The sequence below is a fragment of the Argiope bruennichi genome, chromosome 4 (assembly GCF_947563725.1).
Source record: "Argiope bruennichi chromosome 4, qqArgBrue1.1, whole genome shotgun sequence".
NCBI lineage: Eukaryota > Metazoa > Arthropoda > Arachnida > Araneae > Araneidae > Argiope > Argiope bruennichi.
Window position 1 is genome coordinate 91,709,020 of NC_079154.1, and position 26,701 is coordinate 91,735,720.

General features: G+C 28.7%; 1 protein-coding gene across 4 annotated transcripts in view; it reads left to right on the top strand.

Annotated features, from left to right (window-relative positions):
• LOC129965792 (paired box protein Pax-6-like) overlaps window positions 1-25,845 on the top strand; it is a 129,814-nt gene extending 103,969 nt beyond the window's left edge. For 3 of the 4 annotated variants that reach the window (XM_056079976.1, XM_056079978.1, XM_056079979.1), the window contains 6 exons: window positions 285-513; window positions 18,867-19,010; window positions 20,330-20,412; window positions 21,356-21,549; window positions 23,486-23,709; window positions 24,726-25,845. In XM_056079976.1, coding sequence (XP_055935951.1) covers window positions 285-513; window positions 18,867-19,010; window positions 20,330-20,412; window positions 21,356-21,549; window positions 23,486-23,709; window positions 24,726-24,820 — 969 coding nt within the window. In that variant the 3' untranslated portion in view covers window positions 24,821-25,845. The remainder of the gene's footprint in view (window positions 1-284; window positions 514-18,866; window positions 19,011-20,329; window positions 20,413-21,355; window positions 21,550-23,485; window positions 23,710-24,725) is intronic. The other variant, XM_056079977.1, reaches the window with a different exon arrangement.
• The last annotated feature ends 856 nt before the right edge of the window (window positions 25,846-26,701 follow it).

Consider the following 26,701-nt stretch of genomic DNA (forward strand, 5'->3'; position numbering starts at 1 on the left):
AATCTGACAACATTCCTTCTCATGTTTTATACAATAAATGTACAAAATTTGGTAATATTTGGCACAGTCTTTTTAGGAGATGTTAAACACACTTACATAACCACACTGACTTTTATTGATATTAAGATTTTTGTACTCAAAATGAATGAAAGGTAATACATTCTTCATATTGTATACTTAAAGGAAATTCCAATGCTATAATCTAGTAAAATAATGGTTCATAATGAAATTGCTTAAACATAAGACTCTCAAGTTTCATGGTAGATTTTTTTCACTTTCTATAGGTATCGTCCATAAACCGAGTGCTTAGGAATCTGGCAGCGCAAAAGGAGCAAGCTCAAGTTCAAGCCCAGGATGCTGTTTACGACAAACTCCGAATGCTCAACGGTCAAGGGTGGCCTCGGCCGAACCCCTGGTACTCGGGAGGCACGACATTCGGTGGCATCACACCGAGCTATGTGCCTCCTGTCACACCAACAGTACCTCTAGAAAACGGTCTTCCGCCAAAGAAAGGTAAAAAAACATTTAGAACTTATTCGCAATCAGTATAGGGTCTCCATCACAATGCATCTTCATCAATGGGGGTCAATAAATTTGGGGTTTCTAGTTCTGGTTTATTAATGAAGTGTTAATGTAATTGCTATATCGTTGCATAATTTATCAAGGAATGGATTCATATAAATTACTTGACCAATCCATCAAAAGAACTGATAATACTAGGTATTCTACTACTTTTATATCACTGGAAAAAATATATGTTGGCGGCTGCCTCTTAAGGGATATAAATATTTCCCTGTATAAATTTAAGTTATTGCTTATGTCGGATCAGCTGAAAGGATATATTAATCTAAAAATGCTATTTAGACATGCGGAAAAAAAACTATTAGTATCATGTGTATTTATTAGTATAAGTAGAGCGTAGCCTTTCATTTTAACGTTAACATCACTTCATGTCCCTGCAAATATAATAATGAAGGTTTACAAGTGAAAATAATTTCGTATTTAACAAGTGAAAATAATTTCGTAGCCGCGAAGTTACGAACAAAAGCATAAAGATTTTTTTTTTCCTAAATCACAAACTTCTTTCGAAGTATATACTTTCAATGGGCAGTTTGGTACTTAATTTTTTTTTTAATAGCAGACCTTTCTTATTCTTATATCTACCAGAAAAGCCAAAAGCCTTCTTTTGAATTTTTGTTCTAATATCATATTTGAAGACTTCTGTTCAATGCAATTCAATAATGCGGTAACACTCGAGAAAAATGAAGTAAAAATACACTCGAGAAAAAATGAAGAGGGGCAAGTTAAGTGAAATTGTAAGGGATAGACTAATAATGAGTTAATTCTCTATCTCTACTAATAATGAAGATAAATGTGTGTGTTGGTCCTACAAGCAAGATATTTTGATATAAAACTGTCATACTTGACATAAATAAGCTTAAAATTGTTTTGAAATCTAGCGTTTTTCCGTGATAACTTCCGAAATTAAAACACAAAAATGATTATTACCTCATCTTAAAATAAAAAAAAAAACCGTTCAGCAATAGTAATTTTTATAGCATATATTTTTCCCCATTTTTAATGACTTTTTAAAAATTATCTTAAGTGTATTTCACAAAATATACATCATTGTTATAATGAAACTCAAATCGTTTGTTTTTGCTGCTATTAATATTTCATCTTGCTTTTTCCCCCATTGTTGATGATTAAGATACGAAAAGCAGGCTTAATTTTTCCATATGCATAAGTTCCAGAATAAGGCATGCTTTTATTAAATTTTATTGTACTTTCAATTAAGGCATAGCTTCAGAATCAAACAATAATGAAAAATTCTTTAAACTGGGCCCATCTTTAGACATCGAAACTCTTTCTATAATTTTCTGCTATTTCAATATAATTTATTTCTAATTTAATATAATTGAATCCTGTTACTCTAATATAATTGTATTTATACGGATATATATAGAAAATCAATGAAATGCAGAGAGTAATAAATACAATGGTGTAGGTCTTTTAAAATCATATAATATATTTGTCCAAATTTTGAATTTTAAAGTAATTTATAGAGGAAACTATTAATATCAAGGTGTAGTACATATTTATTTAAAATTTTTACAAATCATATATTCTGGTGAACTAATTTATCACCAAAAGCGGCTAGAAATAATAATGATGAAAACTGGAAACATTCTAATTTTTTTTAAGAATTAAAACAAATATTTAAATTTTAAACGGCTGATAAAGCATTTTCAAGGCATATAAAATCTTCTTTGTTATATATGTATGTTCATGTGTGCCTCTCGTCATTTTTGTCAATCATAAAACAGAGCAATCATCTATAATATTTTTGGATTTCTTATGATCTTCTCTAAGCCAAAAGATTTTGTACGGCGGGGAAATGTATTAGCTGTACCATTTATGTTGGTTTAACTTCATTATTTTGGTATATTAGATCGAAAAAGAATCACTTTCTTGGATATTTATAAACCGATATAATATAGAAACAGAATAATGCAGAATAAAGAAAAATCAGGCTTATAGAATATACTTAAAACGATATACAAAGCTATATTTTTGAAAGAATATTCCGTATTAGATCTAAAGCAACTATTTGTGATTTTACCAATTTGTTAGATCTGTTCTCTTTGTTTCTGTTCTTAAAATATCGAGTTGCTTTTTTTTGGGGGGGGGATACTGGCTGAAACAAATCTATGAAGGCAATCTCATATATTTCATCTTTTTCCAATAGAACTCGATTGTAGTAAGAGCTATTTCAATTAAAAATGTACTTTTATGAAAAAGAATCTTATATTCTATATAAATAGAAAAGAAAATTCTTTTAATCTTTTTTTGTTGTATTCGCTCTTAGGTAACAGAAATTAAAAATTGTTGCAATTAAATAATCATAAAATATACTAAATTATAACAATTTCAATGTTTGTTAACATTAAATTTTAATCATTTTTATTTTGTAATTAATTAATTATTTTTATTTTTTAATTAATTAATTATTTTTATTTTTTAATTAATTAATTATTTTTATTTTTTAATTAATTAATTATTTTTATTTTTTAATTAATTAATTATTTTTATTTTGGATATCAAACGGAGTTATTTGTAACAAAGAAAAAAAAATTAACAAAAAATGTACATGAAATCTTATAGAAGATCTAATTATATGAATAGTGTAATATATATGCTCATATATTTTTGACTTTCTAGTACTTATTGCTTTAATAACTGTTCGTAGATTACTTCCGCACTTGCGATCAATGATATATTGGAAGAAAAGAAAATTATGCATTCTTGTTTGTTTAACACTTTGCTATTTAAATAAAGAACACATATTTATGTTGATGCAAATTATTAAATTACAAATTGGATCATACTTAAATATTGCAGTGATACATTTAAAATAAAATATAACCAAGTATTAACGAATGCCTATCTCCAGTAGAGATTTTTCTGTAGCATTATTTAATCAATATCCTTCTCCTCAATATTAATATCAATGTTTTGTGATTCTGTTTTTTAAATTATATGTAATGCATTACTTTATTACATTGACTTTCTCTTCTTGTTAATATGAAGTACATTTTCTCAATCGCAGCATATTACATCATTTTGATGAGAAAATATTACCCAGAACATTGATCTATAAAAACAAAAGAATCATATAGATCATGGTATTTTCGTTATTTTTATCGTTTGCAGATTTTAATATTCGAATAAAACGTGTCAAAACAAATGACATAAAATTTATTCTCATTTTGAGAAAGATTGGAGCAATATTTGTGCTTTCACTAGATGGCAGCACAGGACATCTTTGGTCTTTTCAATCAATATCATTGTAAAAGTTATGCAGTAAAGCCTCAGAATAGGCTGAAAGTCTTTCATAAAGTAAACAATTTTTAAATTGTTAGATAATTTTTAAGGAAAGTTTACATTTTGTAAACATATAGTTGATATTGCTGAAATCATCTTTGTCTGGAAATGAGCTGATATATAACTTTTAATCGCTAAGAATTTCACATAGAGAAGAAAACTGTTTGAAAATTCTTACTTGAATATAAGTAAAACGATTTAAAAAAGACTGTGCATCGCTTGAAAAATGTAATATGTATTTTAGAATTACATAAATATGTATGAATTATTAGCGAAAAAAAAAGCTATTCCTGGTATAAAATATTGAATAAAGACAAAAAAAAAAAAAAAAAAAAAAAAAAAACCTTTACACAACAATTTAAAACTTTTAATTCTGAGAAATAAAAAAAAAAAAAAACCTATCAAGTCATTGTCTTTTTGAACATAGGCATCGATAAATTTTTCTTTATAATGATACAATACATTTCTCTAAGAAATTTATATAATGCACATTGGCAAAGTCTGAGAACATCATTTGTTTCGAATATCAAGTTTTTAAAGAGTATTTTGAATAAAATATTTTTAATGGCATTCTTTTATTATTTTTTAAATAATCTCTATATTCCTGAATAAAGCTAAGTCTTTTAAATAAAAAAAACTTATAATGTTGTTCTTATCATCTTATTCTTTCTAAATACAACGGAACATTTAAATATTAAGTATTATGTCCTGGAAAATTATATAACATATATAAAAATATTTCATATTTCATCCGTTGCCTAAGAATTCTATAAAGCACCATCGTTTAATACATTTATGATAAAAATTGCTTTTATTTCATACTCAATTTTGGTCTATATTATTTTCTTATAATACAAATTCATCTACACATTTTAAATATTATTTATCATTCACTAAAATGGCTTAATTAATAAAACAAATTTTTAGTATATGTTGAGTGTCTTTGGACATAATAACCGAAATGGAGGAAAATAAACCCTTTTCTGTATTCCATTAAATTATTTATAACATATTTTAAACTTTATTTACCTGTAAATTATATATATGTTTCAATATTATCAAACAATTAGTCATATATTGTAATACACGTAAAATGTGCTGAATTTTTAACTTACATTAGAATTACGTATATAGTACTTAAAAAGAAGAAATCGAATATGCTAAATGAAGAAATACAGAAGGAAAAATTTGATAACAGTTTTCTGAGCTGAAATCAGGATTAGAATAGATGAATCTATTCTAGGTGAAATGGAGGTAAAATTAGTAGATTGAATTTGACAAGAAGGGGACGTTAGTAAATTTGAAAGGAAGGAACTAGTATCAACAGTTGTAGAAGATATATTAATAGTAAATAAATAAGAGAATTCTTGAAGAAAAAAGATAATATTTTTTTCTTTATTAAGACACCAATACATTTTGCATTTAATCAAAGAAAAAGAAAAAAAAATATTCATGAAAATCAAAATTAATGAATGTTGTAAGCTTGTTTGAAACTCTAAATATTATTTGACTTCATTTTCCATGTTTCTTTATTAATATATAAGCAATAGACTTTTTTTCCAGCATAAACTCATAAATAATTTTGGAAAATGGAATGAATATGTTAGCATTGTTAATCGATTTAACTTAAAAATCGATTTAAAACTTGCTTAATCGCGATTATACGGACGAAATTTAAAAAACAAACAAACAATATTTGAAATAATTTATTGTTATAGGACAAGAAAAAAAAATTCTTGAAATAGTCCACATAGTTTCATGCTCACGAGTTGTTCTCACGATTTAAAAACATTTGAAATATCTTCCACGTCACTAATATTCCAAGAATTAATACTAGTCGTGGCATTTAAACTAATAAAATATCTAATTGTATAAGTACATATATTTCCTTTTTATTTCAATTTCTTTTTGCTCTTTCTTTTTGAATTTACATTCACTTTGTAGAACTCTAAATGCTGAATGCAATTCCCTAGATATATCATGCAATTCTAGAATCCTCTTTCCGCTGGCCTTTCTATATCACTGAAAGTACTCATGGGCGCTGAAATATTTCTATGTACGTCCGCAATAAAAGCTGTTATCTCCTTTTCCTATGATGACCACCGTACCTTTCACCCCTTTCGCCGCCATCAAACCACCTTTCTCCCAGATTCATTCCGAAATTTCTTATCACGATCATGCTCTGGTGAACTGTAATGCGATGGCTTGCTATCTCAGCACAAGTTTCGGCCTTTTCCTTGGGCTCTTCTATTCAATCTCGCGGAATTTCGGACGTTGCAGTTGATGTATAGTACGTGGCTCAGAGATGATGAGACTTTTCTTTCTTTAACGGGGAGGTTTATTTTGTTGTTAATATATATTAATATTGAATAGCCTGAAGCCTCTGGTTTCGTTTAGGTGGTTTGTTATAGAGTTAATACATCATCGCATGATATAAAAGTTCATAAGGAAGACATCAAATGTTAGATATTCTCAATTGATTCAATGAAAATTCACTTATAAGTTCTTTGATTGATAAGTTAGTTTTATGTAAGTTGTTTCTATTTTCCTAAAAATTCATTGAAGCTTCTTAATTAAAGTGGGATTAAAGGAATGTTAAGCAAAAATAATTATTTTCGGTTACGAATTTGAATATTTAAAGACCACTTAGTATGTAGCCAAGGGATGACTAGACTTTGGTTTCTTTAAGGAAAAGATTTATTTTGCTGCATATTAATGTAGAATTGAAGTTTTTTTTTTTTTTTTTTAAATATTTATTATGTACTTTATGTATTCTTAAAAGATAAGAAAAATAAAATGGTTTATATGAAAAATGCTGAAGCTTGGAGCAATGAATTAGTCATCTATCATGAGTGTCTGTGGCATTTTAAATGTTCTTTTTAATCAATTAGTTTTGTTTAAATCTTGTTTCTCTTTCCTTAAATTAATCGGATGAAATGCTCTTCCCTCAACTTCCTCAAATTCTTCTATAATATAGCTCTACTCATATCATTTGATATATTATATAGTGATCTGGCTTAAACAGGAAGTGTAGAACGCTTTCTTATGAAAAAGTAAAGACTGGATAATGTGTATTTTCTTAAGTATGCGGTTTTGATTTCTGAAGAAAAAAGAAAATTCCTATTTTGACCAGTCGGGAAGAAAATAGAGTTATTGTGTATATTCATTTTTGAAAAGGCATTTGTAACAATTTTTCTCTTATGAGAACAAATAGAATTTTTCTAACTTTTTAGTTTTATAGATTCGTAAGATAAAGTGTTAAATAATAATAATAAACTACACAATAGAAAAAAATACGCAACATTTATTCTGCCAAAATCCAACATTTCAATAATTAATCATTGACATGACTTAGCAAATGTTACAAATATCCATGACGCATTTAAGTTCTTGCAATATTTCGATGTAGATAAAATTCATCCAAATCCAAAGCATCTGAATAAGAGAAATTGTGCATAGTATTGGACCATTGTTGACAAGATATTCTTTAGGAAATTGTTGAGTCCAACCTTTTCTACAAAAAAACTTGTAAATCGCCATTCTCTATTTCCTGAAAAAGAAATATATTTTTCTATATTGAACAAATAGGAATTTGAATTTCAAAATCTCACTTTATCTTTGTCTTATATTTAAAAGCCATAAAAATTATTACAAATAATTAAAAGTAATTCAGCGAATTTTTTCCCGATATGCAGCAGCAAAGAATTAATGGAAATTAAATCAAGTATTTTATATATCTTTAAATTAAATCAATTATCATTTCATGTTCAATTGATAGTGCGCCAGATTAATTTTGGAATACACTGAGCATCTTTTGACAGAGAAAAAATAAAATATTATGAAAAAATCAAAATGAATTACATAGAATGCGCATAGCTTGAATGTCTGAGATATCACATAAATTGATTTGATTATGGCTTCTACAATAACAAATGTTAAAAAAATAATAAATCAGACTGATTTTTAGTATTATAAAGTATCTTCGGTCATTTTATGCTTTAAAGTACTCAAAGGAAAAATTCAAACTGTTTTTAGCAATTATCCATCTTTAACTTTTTTTTTTCAAAGAAAACTAACGTTTAGAAATTATTTTTTATGCTCATGATAATTTAGAGTCATTCTGCCGTTTTCTTTAAATTAAATCTCTCTCTTAAAAACTGTTAAATTAAAGGAAAAAAAATATTACTGAAAGAAACAGCTATCTTCTTGTGACAATTCTTAGCGTTGAAAAAACAGCCATCGTTGCTTTTTTCTTTTTCTCAGAATGGAAAATAACTCAGAATAGAAAACCTAAACAAAATAAAACACCGGCGGAAAGATGGGAGTGAAATGAAGAAAAAGAAAAAGCTTTGGCATTCCAACGTCCTGTATATATTTTGCTGTTCTATTCCCCTTCCAATTCGCTGGATGACCAGTGAAGTCGAAATTCCTGATTGCCCATAAAACCGTTTTCACGCGTAAATTTTGGATAGGACGCCGGAATTCTCAGAGAAAAAAAAAAGTCCAGGAAGAAAATAAAATATATTCGCGCGATTGGTATTTAACTGGCCGGTACTTTTTATTCGAGTCTGGACGCAGGGAGGTGAAAAAAATAAATAAATAAACAAACAGAAAGGCGCCCGCTTATATACATTTATATGAAGTATTAGAGCTATGAAAAGAAAATAGTTTTTCCTTCCTATGCCCCATCCAAAAAAGTTAAACCCCCATACGCGTAAAACGGCGTTTTCTTATCGAAAGTCCAGCAGACTGTGCTCCTTTACATATACATATATATTTATCCATAAATGCCTGAATATATCGGGAGCTATTCAAATCTGCGTTTGGAAAGTCCACGCGACTGGAAATAAGGATAGTTCTCCATTCACCATGGTGGGTGCTAAAGTTCTTTCCTAGAAACGGAAGCAAAAAAAAAAAAAAAAAAAAAGAAGAAAAAGCGTCGAGATATATCCATTCGAACGCCGTGGTCATATCTCAGAAGAGTGCAATAATAAAGCATATATTTATATCGAAACGAGAAGGGTGGGGGAAAGGTAGAAAGCCTTTGCCATATCATTCGCAGAAAATTTTTAAGGAAAGTTACCCCAAGGAGGCCTACTCTCTTCCAAACTTTAGAACTTGTATGCAGTATTCCGCATAAAAATATACAGTTGCGGGAACTGTATGTGTCTCCACACACTTGTATGTATGCATGCATACATACATAGACTGTCTGCTTGCCATTCTGATATACTAAGCCTGCCCATCACACTAAATTTCCGCTGCTTGCTGGTACTCGCTCATCTATAGGGGACCTTATCGGAGTCTTACGCTTGAGTTAGATTCCAGCCTCTGTCAGCTCTTCTTCTGACAGAAAAGGCCGCTCTAGCTCTAGACCCTCCCTTTGGTCTGCAGACCCCCCTCCCGTTACTGCTACTTAGTTTATAGGGCAGATTGCTCCCCTCCCTGCTCTTATTCTTGTGATAAAAGCCAACGGGTCTTCTGGTTTACGTGTGTCTACTGATGATAGTATAGAAAGCTATCTTTGTATTAAAAAAAAAGAAAAAAGAAATTGAAAAATAAACCGAAGAAGTAATTTACAGAGGTGTAAATTACAGTTCCCCACCGTTGAGAGATAGCGGGGAAAAGTTGGAAATTGTAGTGGTTGTTCCGCCCGAAATGCGGTCAGTTTTATGTTGCGTTGAAGGCGATTGGTGGATTTTTAACGAGAGTTTTTGAAGTTTCGGTGATAATAGCTCGTATATCAAAACAGAGTGATAAGTCGCTCTGGTTGGTTTTTGTAGTCGCTTGCGTGGGTTTAATATCTCGGGACACAAGAGTGCAATTTTGTTTTCACGAAGTTGATCGCAATTTTGGGAATGTTTTAGTAATATTTTGTTATGAGAGGGGATCTGAAGGCAGGAAGTTTATAATTTTCCTTTGAAATAAAGTTCGATACATTATTTATAGTTTTACCCTATCTATGTTTGATCATAAAAATGGTTTTCATATTCTCTTTTTTATACGTTTGTTTCGATGAAGATTTAATCTAAGCAATATTTAATGTTATTATAAGATTGTAAATATTTTTGAAGATGAAAGACTTATTTTTTATCTGTTAGCTAACCAATAAGATTTTGATTACATTTTTCATATCTTTTAGGTAATGTGAGTAATTGCATTTTTCGTTTAAACGAAAGGTACAAAATTAATTGATCGAATTAGTTGCAAGGAAGTTTGTGGTGTGTCTTCTAACAAATTTTTATTTTATTAGAAATTTGAATTAGGGATATTTTCGAAATTTAGTAATTTGTATTTCCAGAAGGACAGGTCAAATGTGTTTTATTATATTACTAGCTGCCTTTGGCGACCAGCCGGTTCACCAGTATTACCGCTCGCTACAATTTTCAATTAAATATTTTATGTAACTGTCTCTTAATAGCTTCTCAAACAAAACATTTTTAATCTTCAAATTTTGATAGTCATACCAAATTTATACTGTTGTTTAGATCGTTTCGTTCAATTTACTATATATATTTTGCTAATTTGTTGTCATTTCCGGTAAAACTTCAACTTTAATTTAAAGTGGAAATGCTGAAATTGCAATTAATGTAAAGATATTTTTTAATGAAACCAAGCGTTTTATTTTATTTATCATTTTTGTTGTTATTTATTTATTATTATTATTATTGAATATGAGTACTGCAAACAGAATCGTTCGGTATTTAAGTCTTATGTGAACTACAAAATATTTTTCATAATTTGCGTAATATCTCAAAGAATAATTCAACAAAAATTTCTCAGATTCAGCATAAAATTCAGTTTTTAGTTTTGCTTTCAAAAGGATTGAAATGAAATCAATAATAATATTTTGTTACGGCCTGTAAATATATTTCAAAAATTATGAAGTCTAAATTTTATGCAGTAAGGTATCATATTCTGAGAAATATTCTGGACACACCAAATTTTAAATAAATGAATGAATGTTTCTATTTTCCACGATTAACTAAGACTGATTTAGGAAGTTTTGAATGTTAAAAATTTAGAAAAACTCAACATTTTCATAATCTTAGGCCAATTAATCTTGAGAAACCTGCGCGCAAATTGGCGTATTTTTTTTAAAACGATCGATGGAAAATGTCAAATTATCCTTTTTCTTTTTTTTTTTAATAGTGATAATCAAATTTTTATAAATCAGTCAGTTTAAGTGATTGATTTTGTTGATTGGAAATTAATTCTTTATTTAAAATATTAGTGTTTCAAGAACATTTTGTTAAACTTGATTTCTACAGCAGAAGCTTTATGTAAAATCAAAAATTCGTTATATATTAGAGTATTTATTGGATCAAGTTACATAAAATATAATCATTTTCCATTTAGACCATTTTAGAAGATTTGTGTCTATTACTAAAGGTTTACAAATTAGCAGTGTGGCCCTGATTTGAATGGATATCCTGTTCATATTAAACAAAACTTGCCTTAAAATAAAACTGATTTATTGGATTAATAATACAGATAGTTTAAAAGATCATAAAATAAATTTTCTTGAATTTATTTTTTTAGAAAAAAATAATATTTTATATTTGTTTCATTTCCTACAGACACGTGACGAAAATCATATTTTTGCAGATTTCATTTACAAAAAGATTTAATTTATTTTTAAATGGAGCTGTAATCGATGTGATGGCAACACTTTGAAAAAAGCTAATTTTTTCCCCATGAATGCGAAACGTGCTCGTGCAGCTTAAATTTTATTTTTATTTTGTACGAAAAAAATTGTTGAAAAATATAGTTAAATTATTTATTTAAAAATTAATTAAAAATAAAAATTTAATTTTAAGGTGACAACATATGGTATCATTTAAAAGATAAATTTTTGATCTTTAACTTGATGTAAAAGTCTTTTTTGTGCGGTAATATTTTCGGAAGTTATAGCAGAAACACGCTAAAATTTCGCTTATTTTTTAAATAAATAAAATTTTAATTAAAAATTCGAAAAAATAACCCCGAGGTGCACATTCCCGGCCTCCAAAGTATACACGTGCCAAGTTTGGTAGCTGTTGGTCGAACGGTCTGGCCTGTAGAGCGCCAACACACACACACACACACATTGAGCTTTATTATAAGTATATAGATTAAGGAAAATATGCACTATTACTAATTATATTCACCATAATGATTTGAACTTTATCTTATAAAGATGACTAATACAAGTTTTAATTTGTTCGCCAAATAAGTTTTCAGCTTTCGAAATCAAAGCTGATATAAAATTATTATCACTCTTGTTATTGGCCCTTTTAATTTCTCTCAGTGCTTGTAGTTTGTTTAATTTTTTTAATTATTATTTTGATATATGTGTATCCAGCAATCTCATAAAAATAACATAAGGATTGAATTTTATAAATCAAACCAACAATTATAAATATGTCAATTTTATTTATATGTGATATAATGAGTTAAATAGTTAAAGCTATGAGTTAAATAGTAAAAGCTACAATTGTTCTATGGAATCCTGCTTTGAAAGTAGAGATATAATAATAATATAATTTTTTTCATTTAATGAATTCGATTCAGATTTTGTTGTTGCTTGTAGTTTTCTGATAATGAAAATACTATAAAAATTTCAGCACTTCTAATGACAAATATAACGATGACTATTCATTATTAATAATCAATCTTCATACAGTAATTAATGACAAATAATGTTACTATGACTATTGATTTCTGGCAATTAATCTTCATATAGTCATAATAATCAATCAGCCATTTAAAAACACTTTTGTTTAAACAGGTTTATCCCTGGGGGATGGTGCGCTTGCCTGCATGAGTTTTTTAAAATACAGAACACATATTATCTGTGATGAATGTATATGTGCATTAAAATATAATACTATTCATTAAATAGAAATTTATGAGAAGATTTTTCCTAATAATAATGATAATAATTTATAATTGTATGATAATCTATTGTATTTATATTGGATAAAAAAATTCATGGATGATGCATTTGTTTTTCCACATGTAACATTTACTTTAAAAGAAACTAAACGAATTTCATGCCTCTAAATTTTGTCCTCTTCGTTGCATACCCGTCAAGAGCGGGCCTGGTTTTCTAATGAAAATGAATTCATAACTCAAATACTTCCGCAAACAAATCGATTCTTTGGTATCATGACTGGAAATAACTTTTAACAAGTGATTGTAATAACTTTTTAAACAAGGATCAATAAAGAAAAAAGTTAGGAAAAATCGAAATTAAGTACATAGGTACAATTTACAATTTTAATTCGTTATATTATTATGACATTCAAATATATTAACTACGACTTCATTATGCTTTTGGAAAACTAATGACATAATTGATTCTTTGAAATGAACTCTTTCCAACAACTAGAACTTCTGTCATTTAATATTTATTCCTCGCCTTCGGAAATGTCTTTTATTTCTATGAAAGAAAGAAGTAGAGGACAGCCTCTCTTCTTTCACTACCCTTCAAAAACAAAACAGCAATATCCTCTGGAACGATAAGGAAGACTTCCAAAAAGAAATTCAGGAGTGATGTAGCTGCTGTTGCTGACCACAGTGAAAGAGCGTTACTATGGAAACCAGGGACTTTCAACCTTACCCTGGGGCTGCAGATTTTTGACCTCACTTGAGGAAGAGAGGTCATGTAATAGACCAGAGGCTATCTTTGACCTCCCTGTTGGACCCAGGAACTGAAGATCCCGGTCTGCTTGCCGTTCGTAGTTGGCAAATAAATTCTCATCTTAGATAATATGTCAGAACCAGAAAACGAATACAGTTGGAGTATTATTTGTATTTTTTTTTATATAGAAACGTTAAATTGGTGAATAAGTTTTTGCGATTTTTATTTTTTTCAATTTTGGGAAGAGTAAATTTATCATGCATAGTAATAAGTTATGAGCTGCGTAAGTGGTAAGTCTAAAATTCATCAGACAAAGAAATGCAAAAATTCACTGAAACATGTGATATGGTTGGGATTAATACATTGAATTTTTATCACTATTTATTTGTTTAAAGCGTGTTCTTTCAGATCATCTATAACCAGGTTATTTCATTCGGTTTTGTATTGAAATGGGTGGGCGTTTCTCATTAATGATCTTGTATCAAATTATGTGCGTAATCGTATTTCCGAAATTAAGATTGGAGCTGCGAGGAGGTCAGATGAACATCACAAGACCGTATCAGATTACTTAAATGAATGTCGAATTGCCTATATGTCAGTGTATGACTGCATGTAATAATAATAATAAATTACTAAACTAGAGGGAGTGGTTTCCCGAAAACATTCTTGCATACTCTCCAACTAAGACCTTCATACTCTCCAACTAAGATCTTATTCTTCTCCTGCTACATAAAATTGAAGACCTTGAATAAGATTGCGAATATTTTGCATGGCACTACAGAACAGTGGTTTCGAAGTATGTGAGTCTAGTATTTTTTTATAACATCGTGTGATTATGCATTTTCAGCATCTTTTTCAGCATCTTTCAATATAAACAAAAAAATTGATACTGTTATAGTCACAAGTTTGCAAACTGAATTTCATCGATTTAAATCATCGCGCTTTTGAGTTATTGTATTTACAAGCATGCAAAAGTGCAAACCGATGGACGGTCAATCTTTCCACAGATTCGATTCAAAATTTGAAAAAAATCTTCTCTGTATATGCTAAACCTGTGTACTAAATTTTATTACCTAGTCTTTGAAGTTCTCGAATCCATTAGTACATGAATAGCGAGCTAGACAAATTTCCACTGAATGGATTTCATTCAAAAGTGTAAAAATCTATAAATTCGATCTAAAGACCATATAAAAATTCCATCCGTCTAACTGAAAGAATTTTTTGAGTCATCGCGCTTACTGATAGATGTAATGCCTAAAATGTGTTTTTCGAACTCGTCGGAGGTCTTTAACGTGGCGATATGACAATATACCAAGTTCGATTTTTTTTAAATATTACAATAGTTTCTCTATATTTCACGTACAAAAGTATAAACATGATGCGCTGCCTATAGGCCATCTGTTTTTCACAAACAATAAGTAATTTTTAGAAGTGAAATTAATGGGTTTATTATAAACGCAGTAAAAAAAGTGCTATTTGGAAACCAGATAAAAATTTGTTGTATAAATTTTGTTATAATTTTTGTCTCGTTTTAATATTTCGTTTTCCCGAAATTAATAAACTCATTCTTTCCAAATTTACCAAAACATATTTTAATTCAAGAATTTGACTTACAGTCAATTTAGATAATTTGAACAAACTAATAGATCTTGGTCGAATAAATTTACTTTTTCCATTTTGGGTCTGTAAATTAGCTAATGTGAGCGCAGTTACTGTGTTTTTCTGAGAGTCTGCAACGAATTCGAATACTTTTAATATTGAGAGAAATGGAAAATATTTTAATAATTAGATGACTATTATTTAAAATTAAAAATTATTTTTCCTTAATTCAGAGAGGGAGGATTTCTAATTATTCTGATATATTATTCGCTTTTCATGTATTATAGATAAAAGAAACTAATTATTTATATGTACTGTTTTATGCTTAGAAAATAAAAATAGGCATATCAACAGGTTATTACAATTTATAATTAGCCTTTTCGAACTAACTTATTTGAGTATTTTTTTGTCATGAATAAATGCCTTCATGTTAACAAAGCCTTTGTTTTTAAAAATATAACAGAAAAAAATTCCTTATTTTGCATAATTGTTTAAAGGAGTTTCTATGACAAAAAAAAAAAAAATGTAATATATGGTAAAAAAAATAATCTGTTATTTTTTAATTTAATATGAAAATTCTATAGAAAAAATAAATCTTCCATCATTTAATAAGACTGATTTCATGACATAGTAAAGAGTTCCCAAAGACCTTGTTTACTAATTTACTTCTATAATGACTAAAGACAAATTGTTTCAATAATATTGATTGCGTTCTATTAATGTTAAGAATGAAAATCAAATGAAAATTCAACTGATTTATTATGAAAAATTTTTTTTTATAACTCTCTCTCTCTCTCTCTCTCTCTCTCTCTCACACACACACACACACACACACACACACACACACACACACACACACACACACACACACACACACACAATATAAAGAAAAATCTGATAATAGATCCATTCGAATATGCTATTATATTGATTTTGTAATTATTTGTCCTTATATTATCTTTTGCTGCTGTTTTACGGTGCCTTTTTGCGTTAAAAGTCTTTTCTCAATTGTCTTTGAAAAATCGCTTTTTTTTGAAGAAGCACTTTGTAAATTCGTGTAAAACTATAATTTTAAGCTAGTTTTAAGAAATGCTGTTCAGTCTATTAAAAGTGTTTTCAATTATTTAAACAAATGTTGTTGTTGCTTTATGATGTCTTCATATTTTTTTTTCTTTCTCCTATATTTATTTTATTATTAAAGTAGCATGCATTTCATAGAAAAAGTTGTATATCGCTACAAACAATCGAATTACCGATAATCCGTCTTGTTTTGCAAACAACTATTCTAAGCGAGAGTAAGAATGAAAAATAACTGAAATTTATAGAATAGGGAATCTGTTCTTCCCATGAGAAAAAATGCTGAGAAAAAAAAAGAAACAAAATTCGAAATTGAAAAATAAAATAAAATGAAAATATCCCCGTTATATCGGGCGTAACGACCAAAGCACTGTCACAATCATCATCATCATGAAAAAGCCTCCAAAACAGAAGAACTAGAAAAAAAAACTAAACACGATAAAAAGTATGAAAAAAATATTGTCTGTAGCACACACATTGGAAATCGAAATACACCCGCGGTAAGAATTGGAATCGGAATCGTTTCTTTCATAGCCTTAGCCGCATTCTTCAAACCTTACTAAGAAAAAGGGGGAAGAAAAAAATTAAGGAAGAAAGAAAAAAAAATGAGCATTATTTTGGCGTTTATCGTTAGAAAGCGACATTCCATGGTTTGGTAGATACTTTCTTGTTTCTTATTTTTTTAAAAAACATTTTTTTATTGTGAAAACAGATGGTAGCAAACAGTTGACATTCCTTTCATTTATATGTTTATATATATCTATATCGCCCTACCCTTTTTCTTTAAGAATAATACGTATCTTTCTATATCTTCTTCCCCTAGATATCTGTATTTTTTTTTCATTCTTTTTTTATTTCATCTTCTTAAAAAATCGTTACCAACTTTCTTCGTGTTCGTGGAAGCGTACTGACCGCTTTTGGTTGACAGTTAACACCGCAGAAATGTCATCTATCCCCCCCCCCCTTCTCCCAGAGTTCAGGATAAAGGATATATTTATCGGCAAGGGATGGTTTTAATGTCCTGAAAGGAACATTATACTTTAAACTGGCGGGGAAGGCAAGAAATCAACTTTGACATCGGAAGATCTTTAGAAACCGCAGGGGGAGGAACGGTTTCACTTTTTTTTGGGGGGGGCAGAAGCTCCATCAATATCGACATTTCATACAAAAGAAAAGCCACCAACGCTAGATTTTTTATTTTTGTATTGGTATTGGAATCCTTTTAAATTTTCTTGCTATACAGATATTAATTTATTTTTCTATAGAGGGCATTGGAAGCTAGGCCATATGCTAAAAATTTAATGTTTGAACTCTTAAAGACATTTCAATGAATTTTTTAGAAATATTTATTAATATTATTTAGATATAGCTCTAATTTTATTTGCTCTGAGGAAATAAACAAAGTAATGCCTCTAATGTAGTGTCAGAACCGAGCTCCTCTTACTTAGAGCCGCTGAAAAATTAAAAAAAAAAAAAATGTTTAACTTAGTAAAGTGGAGATGTGATGAAGGGAATAACGAGTGATAACATTTCATGGACACTATTTTATTGTCATATTTAGAAAAAAAAAAGCTTTGGTCAAATAACAAAATTTCTTTACTAATATTTGAGAAAAGAATTATTTTGTTGGTCTTAAATCCGGAAATGTTGAGCATGATGGTAAAATTTTAAATTAAGGAAACAGGAAAAGTTATTAAAGAAGATGAATACAATTTTTTATTTGTTTACATTGCACCAAATGGAAAATGAAAAATTTTACTGAATGTTAAATTTAAAACATGTTTTTTTATATGTTTAAAACAAATTTCTTTACTAAGAATTAAAGAAAGAATGATTTTATTGGCCGTGAATCTACAAAAGTTGAGCATGTTAGTAAATTTTAAATTAAGGAACTCTGAAAAGTTATTAAAGATGTTGAATAAAAATTTTATTTATTAATATTTCACCACATGAAGATTTAAAATTTTCCCGAATATTTACAAATCTATCAATTATTCAGCACAAAATAAGGTCCAGCAAATTTACATGTTTTTTGTATTTATATGTTTAAAACAAATTACTTTACTAAGAGTTGAAGAAAGAATTATTTTATTGGTGGTGAATCCAGAAAAGTTGATCATGACAGTAAAATGTTGACTTAAGTAAATATGAAAAATTATTAAAGATGTTAAAGTTTTAAATTAAGTAAATATGAAAAATTATTAAAGATGTTAACATTTTAAATTAAGTCAATATGAAAAATTATTAGAGGTGTTAACATTTTAAATTAAGTCAATATGAAAAATTACTAAATATATTAAAATTTTAAATTCAGTAAATATGAAAAATTAATAAAAATTTTAAATAAAAATTTTATTTGTTTGCATTTTATCACATGAAGATTTAAAAATTTTACAGAATATTTACAAGTCTATCAATTATTCAGTACGGAATAAGCTTCATCATATTTATTTAATATCTATCGCATATTTACATGAAAATATTTATTACAGCTATTTAAGGATATTATATGAATTTACTTATAAATTAAAAAAAAAGAACAACAAAAACCTAAAAACTTTATTAAAAAATCTTCTACTTAAATTTAGCAAAAGATTTGACCAAATATCAATATAAACTAAAATCATTAAGAGTATTTAGAGGAATTAGGTCTTAAAAAGTGCTCTTTGCGTGATTTCAGAAGGCAGCGTTACGGAGGCGTCGACGCCAAGTGACCAAAGCGGCAGCGGAGAGGAGGATTCTGCGGCGAGGTTGAGACTTAAAAGGAAGCTGCAAAGGAATCGGACGTCCTTCACACCAGAGCAAATAGAAGCCCTCGAAAAAGGTCAGTGTCTTAAAATACTTCTTTGATTCTACTCGGATGATAAGATTATTTTAATAGCACAATTTAATTTTATAGAGACCATTAAGATTTTATTGACAAGTTATTATAGTCAATTGTGTTACGAGTTGACAGTGCATAGAAAACTAAGAACGTTTGTATAATTCGATGAATGACTTCATAAAGACTTCATAATCTGAAGAATAACGTTATTGAAAATGATGAATGACTTAATTTGCATTTCTGTACATTTTAATGGTGTGGAAAAAAATTTTGAAAAAAGAATTCTTGTTTTAATCGAAAGTTTTACAGCGTAGAGTATCGATTATTAATGTTTAAATTTAAATTCTATCTATTACTTTTAATATATTGTGATCATATATTTCCCCCTCGTTATCAGCTTGGGTAAACATTGACAATAGGATAAAATGATTATAAAGTTTGGATACTATTGATACTAATTAGGATTTTTGTAGAATGAATCGCCTATAGCAAGTTGTAACAGAAAAAAAGCCTTTAGCGTGTAATTAAACAATTATTTTCTAATGTTTGTATGAAATTAATTATTTGATTTCGATGAAAAATACTATTAGATTGTAATTTTGTAAGAATGGAAATATTTTACTCTGATGAAGAGTATTAATCCAGAAATCATACAGATAGGTTTTTGGATTATTAATATTATACTGATAGATATTAAAACTATTGATATTGTTATAAATTTAATGGCAGAGCATTCATTCTTGTTTTGATGCAACATAACATGAATGCTATAGCCTCCGATTTTTTAATTTAGCGGATTATAAAAATAAATTATTCGTATTTTTTGGCCATCTAATTAAAATTTTTATTGCTCCCAGAAACTTTAACAACTTTTATTAAAAACTCATTGTAAAACGAAATTCGTTATTACCAGTACAATATAATTGTTCGACGCGAATTGGATATTATATAACGGAATGGCTATCAGAGAACAAGATAGGATTAATTTCTAAAAATGTTAAAAAGATTTCAAGACGAATTAAAATCGTTAGTGTTAATAGTTTTAACATTTCAATGCCAAATTTTCCTACTTTCCAATAAGAATACATATATACAAATATATATAAACAAATTTTCTATAAGAATAATCAACATCAAGTAGCAACCTTTTTCCCTTCGTTTTCTTGCTTATATTTACCACCATCAAGAAGTTTGAGAAAGATAACATAACTTGTGCAGCGCCATCTTTTTTTCTCTACTTAAATTATTTCAGATGATTCATCGTTTTCTCTCAAACTCGAAATAATTCATGAGCTCTTTTTTTTTCTTTCTTTTTTTAGAATTTGAGAGGACGCATTATCCAGATGTCTTTGCTAGAGAAAGGTTAGCAGCGAAAATTGATCTTCCTGAAGCAAGGATACAGGTGAGTTTTCACAATTATTGTCACAGCTCGAAGTAGTTGTTTTTTGTAATCATTCGCTGTTTTCTGAGTATCTTTAGAAAAATTATGTAATTTATAAACAATATTTGTCATATTATTTAACAGATAGATGTCAGCTATATAATTAGCAAATAAATAAATAATACATGAAATAAATTCATAAATAATACATGAACTATATAAAAGTAGAATAAAACAGTATCACGTGTTTTTTTCTTTTCATGTATTTCTCTTTTTATTTCATTCTCATTTTTTTTCTTCTATTTGCTTCAAATTTTCTTAAAGTTAGAAGGTTGAAAGTGGACTGCATGCCTTGTTGTCACTTCGGAGCGGTTTTGCTGCTCGGCTATGTCCTAATTTGTGAGATGGGATTTATAAACTTCTATGATTATTAGTCAAAGTGCTTTATATTGTTCTGAAATTGCCCTTTTATGGAATAAAATGATTAATAAAATTTAAATTAATATTTAAGAATATTACATGACATATACATCAGGAATTCTTTTGCTTAACTTTATATGGTTATCAAGTGAAGATATAATTCTGTGTAAGAGTATCACAAAAAATAAATAAATATATATATCCTGTAATAAAACGAATTAAAATTTCAAAACTACTAATAAATTCATTGATTTAGTGTTTCTTCAACATAATGCCAATAATTTATTTGAAATTTTTTGTAATAGGAAGTAAGGATTAAAATTTTTAAGCTTAAGAATTTTCTGTCCTTATTCCTAAATAATTAAAACAATAATTAAAAAAATATTTTTTATTTATTCAAAGATAATTTAAATTAAGCCATATTATTAAAAAATAAACGAATTTTAGAATGCTCGCTTCTTCAATGAATCAAATTTATATTGACTCGCAGGTAAGTAAACTTGTTTCAGTTTTCTACAGATTCACTGAGAGTTGACTTTTGCAGGTGTGGTTCTCGAACCGGCGTGCGAAGTGGCGGCGAGAGGAAAAGTTGCGGAACCAGCGGCGGGCGGCCGAACAGGCTGCGGCATCAGTGACGACGGCGCCCGGTCGCCTGCCTCTCAATACGGGCTTCCCTAACTCCCTCTACCCGAGCATAGGACAACCCATGGCATCCATGGCAGAAACATACAGGTGGGGGTTCGTACGCTTTGTTATTAATTCTCGTTAGCACCTCTGCATTAAGCAAGCTTTCTTTCTTTTTTCACCTCCTCTCTCTTCCCCCTTTCATTTCAAGACAAACTTAGATTTATTTAGGTTGTTTGTCAATGTTTTCAAATGTGTTGAGCTTTCATCTGCTATTTTTTTTTTTTGTTTCAAAGTTTAATGAAATAAATTAACTTGTTGTTAAATTAAATGAACAAAAAATAAATGCAATGGAACATTTCGCTATATCCTCTGATCCCTATTTGCATTTCTAATTTTCAAGGATAATGCAATATGAAAATCATACGCATTTTATGTTATCATTTCACATAGTAATAAAATCAATCATATAAAGAGTGTGGGGATCTGTAAAAGGATAAAAGAACTTCGAATGTCGAAAATATATTCGTATAATTACATAAATATTGCATAGAAAACAATTGATATATAAAATTACTTGGTGATTTTAAAATTCTTTGATCAGAATTCTATGATTATCCTCGTAATTTAAAAATGATACTTTTAATGATTAAATTTATATTTTGTTACCTTCCGATTATAATGTTATTTAATAAAAAATATTAAAAAATTTGAAATTAATAAAACTGACTATTTAATTCTTCTATATCATTAAAAAAAATGAAATACTTTCTAAAAAATAATTCCTGCATTTTGTGACAATGAGCATAATTGAATAAAACATATTTTTCTATTTATTCAATGCAATTTTTTTTAAAAACTCATTTCAGAGATTTGTTGTTTTTAAAAAAGAAAAATGTTTTTATGGAACAATATGTGAAAACGGATTTCCTTGCATATTTGTGCTTATAGTAACTTATCTGTATAACGTAAATAATTTTAGCATAAACAAGCAGTTGTATTAAGAACATGATTTCTAATTTTAGCCAGCATTAAACACAGTTTGCTATTGTTTCTAAATAAAAATTTTAAAGTTTCCAAGCGCTTTAACTTTTTTTATTTTACCAATTTTTTAAAGTAACTTTTTGTAAATTTCTGAAAAGGATGGATAAAAATTTTTAAAATGCAAATCATTTCTCTTTCTTTTTCCCCCCATTTTATAAATTTACTTAAAAATAATCAATTTCCTTCAAGCTTTAATTTTCAAGTATTTTTCAAAAAATAATTTGATTTCTGTATCAAATACTAATAAAAAATTTACTGACTTTTCAAAATTTTTTTGTGTGTATCAAATTTTTTCCTTTATTTGTCTTAAAAATATTGCAAAATTAAAATTTCATTTTGCATCATGAACTTAAGCAATATCCTTTATTTAAATAAAGCCACCACCTCTTTCTATTGACTGTATAATTAATATTATTTCATTTTTTTTATTAGTAACTCATTCTGTCGTACAATCTTGTAATATTAAGTCTTTTTTCAATTCCTACTATTAGTTCACACTCTCCCTATTATATCTTGTTCAAATTTTCAATCTTTCATAAAATACTCTTTATTCATCCACTCAAGTTCAAATACATTTTTTTTAAACTTGTAGTGGATGACACTTGATGTTAATACAGGTTTTTTTAAATATTAATTAATTAATTAAATTTGTACCGTAATTTCTATTTGATTGCCAAAGTCGCCCAGCTCTGAGATTACTGACATTATCATTGTCTTTATCAACATCTATTTTCAACACATTTATATTAATTGTAATTATTTAATAAAAAGTAACTAAAATAATTTTTTTTGTTGACCTAAGTAGGAATTGACTTAAATTTTTTTTAAATATATATATATATATATATATAGTTAATCATCATTTTTCTTCATTATAGTTATTTTATATTGCCATATTAACTCTTTATTTTAACTATATACTCATTGTGTGGTATTCGCATTTTCTGTATTATGTTGTTTTTTTACTTTGGTCAAGCAACTGACCGGACTCTATTCTATTTTGCAGCACTATCCCCACTATGCCTACCTACTCGACTAACATGACCCCGAGCTCCTGCCTGCAGCAGCAAACCTCCTCCTACTCCTGCATGCTGCCTCCAGGAAGTGCCAGGAGTTATGACCCGCTCTCCCTGGGCAATTACACGCGGCCCACTTGTCCCACTGCCCAGCCCCACGTCATGCAACCTGTCAACAGTCAATTCCCCAATAACGGCACGGCGGCCTCAACAGGTAAGCTCCAGATCGATAGCCGCGTAATATCGCTCTTCGAACATTGACCCAAGTGCAGCTCAAACAGAATCTCTAGCTCTATAAAGTTGGACCAGAATACTGGGCAGGTTTATTTGGGGAAATAAGAATAGAGTGGTCCATAAGAAATTAAAATTTTCTTAATGAGCTGATGCTGTACAGATGCTGTATTTTTTTTTTCCTGCGTACAAGCTGATATAAATGCCATGTGGTTGAGCTACTGAAATTTCTAACAGAAAATTTATTCCATTCTTGGTTGTAGGAACGTTGTACCACTAAATGTAGATATTTCAATCATACGTGCATCTTATTCTTTCTGAGGTAAATAATGTAGATAATGTAGATATTGCAATCATACGTGCATCTTTTTATTTCTTTGAGGAGATGTACATAATGCAGATATTGCAATCATACGTATTTTTCTCTGAGATGTAAATAATGTAGATATTGCAATCATATGTGTATCTTGTTCTTTCTCTGAGGATTTGGATCACTTCTCTACACGTTATATTCAATTTTTAACGTTTGCAATATCATTTTTACCATATGTTTGAAGCATTATGGCCAAATCTGGTTCTAGTTCCATAAACTTAATACTCAAAACTGAGGATCTGGAATAATACAATTAGAACTCGAGATTTGTGAATGTGCATCAAGACCAGTTAATTTTAATTAATCGCTATTTTAAAACAAAAGCTCCAAACTCTTCAGATAATGATGTAAGGGTTCCTTCCAGAATTAATAGATTTTATACTGAGGTATGATCTTTATAATGTCAGTATAATGAGGTATAATGTCAGTAATTCTCCATATACCTTCGAGGCAGCACGAGACAAGAAATTCTATTCCCAAAATATAAAACGAGATCATATCGTCAGTGGGTAGTACCACAGGATGTCACCATCACGAGTGATCATAACTTAATTGTATATTGTATGACAATTCACTTCAGAATATAAATATTCTTCCGATTTAACAGAATCTTATTTTTTTCCCAGGGCTAATATCTCCGGGTGTGTCTGTGCCTGTTCAAGTTCCCGGACAATCCAACGACCTGAACATGGCCTCCAACTACTGGACAAGGCTACAGTGACATCATCCGACCACCACAGACGCCTCTGATCTCGTAAGTCTGTGGCTGCATTCTGAGGAGAGGCAGAAGCGCATAAAAGGACTCTACGAGGACATCAAAAACAATCTGCAACAAGCAAGTCATCTAACGCAACAGTGAGCAACTGTTGTTTTTCACTTCCACGAACTATGCAATGAAACAGTTCAAGCTCTTCACGCATTTTCTTGTACTTATTTATGGTTTAAAATTGAAGGAAGTGCATTTTTTAAAAAATTTAGTGTACATATTATATGATTTTAGAATAAACAAGCTAAAAAAATTTATTTCTGAGAAAATTGCAATATGTTATTATTTATTGTTTGCTTGTTGATACGAGTTTATGGAAATATTAATATTTTAGAAACTGATTACAAAATGTTTTGTATTTTTATTATTTAATAAATTAAAGGAAATTATTTCCTATTGTAATAATATAATTGTATAATTGTTTTGTAATTGAACATAAAAAAGCACAACTTAAAAAAAACAGCAGCGAGTTGTGTGATTTTTGAGATAATTTATAAAGAATTTCATCGAAGCTATCTTACCACAAGAACACTCGCGAATGTAAAATCTGCATTTCGGTAATTTATTCTCTTAATTGGGAGTCGTCATGAATACTTTTTGATGAATAAATTTTTCAAATTATCTACAATAATTGGGTTCAATGCAAATGAGCTCAGATTTTACATCACCGCCAGATTTTGTGGTTAACGAAGAATAAGGAATTCATGCGAAAATGATAAATTAAGCATTTCGATGCTTACGAATCAATATCTTAATCATTTATTTTAAAGAGCTTTTAGAGTCTCTAGAAAAGAAATACACATAATAGAGATTCTGTTATAGCGTTAATTTCTGTCATCAAATAAAAATTTAAATTTGTATTTAAAATCTTAGATTTGAATATCTCTTTCAAATAAGTGCAAAACAATAAAATGAAAAGTGAAAACCAACTTATTATGCCATAAATATTTGCCTTATTTCATGGCTAAAATGTTTTTAGTTATTTTGCTGCATTATTTTCAATACCAAAAACAATAGAAAAATTAAAACAAAATAATGCAATTATGATTGACATATTAGGTGTAGTCTCTTCTTTAATTTATTTTTCTTTTCATATAATATTGTGATGGTTTTTATTTTGAAATCCATTTTTCTAAGTTGTATAACAATTCGACGAAGTTATGTAATCACAAACTATTTCATAAATGCAGATTTCATGATATAACTGATTTCCCAAAATATTGCTGTAAAAATTATAATGTTGTAATAATAAGGTGTTTTATTCCTAATATTGCAAAATGAATCATTGGATTTTTCTAATATTTCTCCAGCTTTTAATTTCAGCTGAATACTTGGGTAGGGAGTTAAAACTAATATTTGACTGTCAAAATTGGTAAACTAATTTACATTTTTATTTTAGAATACTTTAATTTAATTGGTTTCTGTGAAGAAATAATCACTGGTTTAAAGGAATGTGATATACAATTTTAATGAGTAATTTCTGAAATAAAATGAATGCAATATTAGTTCTGCAAGAGCGAAATGTACACTAAGCAATGACTTGCGAAGGTATTTTTATGAAGCAGTTATCTATTCTGTGATAAGGTTCTTTCTTTTGGCGAGGTATGACGTATGTACAGTTCAAAATGTCATTCCGAGTTCTTATTAAAAGTCTCGGTACAATGAAATTTCAAGAACGAAATGATAAAATTATAGCATTGTGCCATGTACATTAGATGAACTTGTATAAATGATTTTTCTGAACATATGTTACAATCATTCTGTAAAGTTTGTGCCATAAATTGTCGTCCAGAATGTATATTTTACTGTCATCTGTACAAATATGAATTTCGCGCA